Source organism: Acyrthosiphon pisum, chromosome X, assembly GCF_005508785.2.
Source record: "Acyrthosiphon pisum isolate AL4f chromosome X, pea_aphid_22Mar2018_4r6ur, whole genome shotgun sequence".
NCBI lineage: Eukaryota > Metazoa > Arthropoda > Insecta > Hemiptera > Aphididae > Acyrthosiphon > Acyrthosiphon pisum.
The window spans coordinates 36,230,399-36,232,793 of NC_042493.1; the positions used below are offsets into that span (position 1 = coordinate 36,230,399).

The following is a 2,395-nucleotide window of genomic DNA, read 5'->3' on the forward strand; positions in this document are numbered from 1 at the left end:
ACAGGTTTCCATTTAATACAGGTTGTAAAAAAAAAAATTAACAATAGATCTTTATTACATATAATTTATTATTTATTATTTAATTCATTTTTATTTCATATATTAATATTTTACATATTATTTATTAATCCTTACTCCAAAATTCATCCAATGTTTTTTGTTTTGTTATTTGACTTGCCATTTTCTTTTCTACTAAATTTTTCAAGTTCAGAATTGATTCAAGAAGTTCATTTTCATTATTTTGATCCAATGCGAACATTTCTAATCGTTTTATTTCATGGAGGGCGTTCTTATACGTTTTAATATCATTGCCGTGCAATGGTACATTATCTGTTTCGTCTTCGGAACTGGATTGTTCAACGTCTATTGAAGTGCAACGTTTCACTGTAGTATCAGTAATAATATCAGTATCATTAGTACATAAATGCTTATCGATGTTAACATATTCATCACTATCTACTTTTTCATTTAATGTAGAACATAGCAATTTAAAATCGTTATCGTTATCGTTAATGGCATCTGTTGGCTGGTCCAAAACTAAATTAAACCCGGCTTTTATGAAACATTTTTTGACTGTATCTGGTTTTATTAAGTTTACAGATTTATTCAACCAATAAATTGCATCTAGTACATTAATTTTATTTGACAATTCATTAACACTTTTTATGCTATCCATACTTGCTAATAACGATTGTAAAACCATTTTACGATAATTTACTTTAATCGAATAAATAATTCCTTGGTCCATTGGTTGGGTAAGTGATGTCGTGTTAGCTGGAAGCCACGCTAAACGAACATTTGATAAATTTAAATGCGGATGACATGTTGCATTATCAAGAAATAAAATAACTCTTCGATTTTGTTTTTTTAATTTATTGTTGAATGTATGCAACCAATCTTCCATTATGCTTCCAGTCATCCATGCTTTATTATTAGCTCGCCAAATTATGGGAAATTTTGTCGGATCTACATTTTTGAAGCATCTGGGTTTTTGTGCTTTGCCTATAACTAGAGGTTTTTCAAATTCTCCTTCCATGTTAGCACATAAAAATACCGTTAAACGTTCTTTGGAAAGCTTACCACCTTTACACTCTTCACTTTTCACTGATAGTGTTTTACTTGGTAATGCGCGAAAGAATAAACCCGTCTCATCACCATTATAAATATTTTTAGGTTCATATCCTTCAATAATTAATTTTACTTTCACCTTCCATTCATCAACATTTTTAACATCGACACTATTTGACTCACCGCAAATTTGATGCCAAACAATATTATGTCGATTTTTAAAACTTTCCAACCAGCCATTCGATGCTTTAAATTCGGTGACTGACATTTGTTCAGCAATTTGGCGTGCTTTAGTCTGTATAATTGGTCCAGAAATTGGTATATTTTTTGCTCTAGCACTTACAAACCACTCCCAAGTCAAATTATTAATTTCTTCATTAGCGTTGGATTTTGGTTTTCTTTTCATTCGCCCATTTCCTAAAATTAAAAAATATACGTACATATATAGAATTTTGAATTTTACATTTTTATAGTTAAGCTTATTGCATACCATTCATCCATTGTTCTTTTATTTCATTTTTTTGTTTTAATATATTATACACTTGACTTTTTCCACATTTGAAAAGTTCACAAATTTGTTTTACTGTTAATTTATCTTTTTCACTTGACTCAATTAGTTTAATTTTTTCATTTAGTGTTAAACATTTATTTTTGGACGTCATATTGAATATACGTCTATACGCACCTTACGTCAGAACACTACTACGACACTAATCGATAAAATAAACTTATTGCAACGAAATAATCTATATAATTGATATAGATTATATTCATTGACTGATAATTTTAAAATAGTACATGTACATATTTCCATGATATACAGGTTCATGACAAAATATTGTTTCCATTTCCACGTTAAACAGGTTCCATATTATTCAGGGAACGATGTATTTAAAACTACATTAGGTTCGCCGGGACCGTAACATTTTTCCATAAAAGTCAGGTTTCCATGTTATTCGGGTTCCATATTACACAGGTTTTACTGTATTATAATTACAAAATGCTGTCTTGGATGGTCTATGGGGAGGGGGCTTGAGTTGTCTTCAAGGTTGGCGAATTGACTACAATTAAGCCCGTTCTTCTCAAGGTTACCTAATTAGGTGGACTGAATCATAGAAAATTTCAAAATTTTTTGCTTGAAATTAATGCAGGCCATGGCGATGTATTGTCCTACCTACTGGCTTATTGTGTTGATATATTGAACAGTATATAAATGAAATTAACACAAAATTACAAGGTAAAAATTAATTTATTCCAGATATGTGATTTCATGTTAAATCTTTTAAAATAAAGTTGAAACCATTGTAGTCTCACATTGAAAAAATGA

General features: G+C 29.7%; 1 protein-coding gene across 1 annotated transcript; it reads right to left on the reverse strand.

The window, feature by feature from the left end:
• Positions 1-124: 124 nt before the first annotated feature.
• On the reverse strand, positions 125-1,730 carry LOC100574723 (tigger transposable element-derived protein 4-like). The gene is made up of 4 exons (XM_003241236.2): positions 1,559-1,730; positions 1,252-1,485; positions 910-1,104; positions 125-786 (listed from the first exon to the last, which is right to left on the reverse strand). The coding sequence occupies exons 1-4, from the start codon at positions 1,728-1,730 to the stop codon at positions 125-127; spliced, it is 1,263 nt and encodes a 420-aa protein (XP_003241284.1).
• Positions 1,731-2,395: the final 665 nt, after the last annotated feature.

What these genes read in the sequence shown, in the direction of transcription:
- LOC100574723 (XM_003241236.2), bottom strand. Translation starts at nt 1,730, where the DNA reads ATGACGTCCAAAAATAAATGTTTAACACTAAATGAAAAAATTAAACTA. An exon ending in TGTTTGGCATCAAATTTGCG is followed by an intron (nt 1,105 to 1,251) that starts GTGAGTCAAATA and finishes AAACACTATCAG; the next exon opens with TGAAAAGTGAAGAGTGTAAA. An exon ending in TAAAGCATGGATGACTGGAA is followed by an intron (nt 787 to 909) that starts GCATAATGGAAG and finishes ATGTTCGTTTAG; the next exon opens with CGTGGCTTCCAGCTAACACG.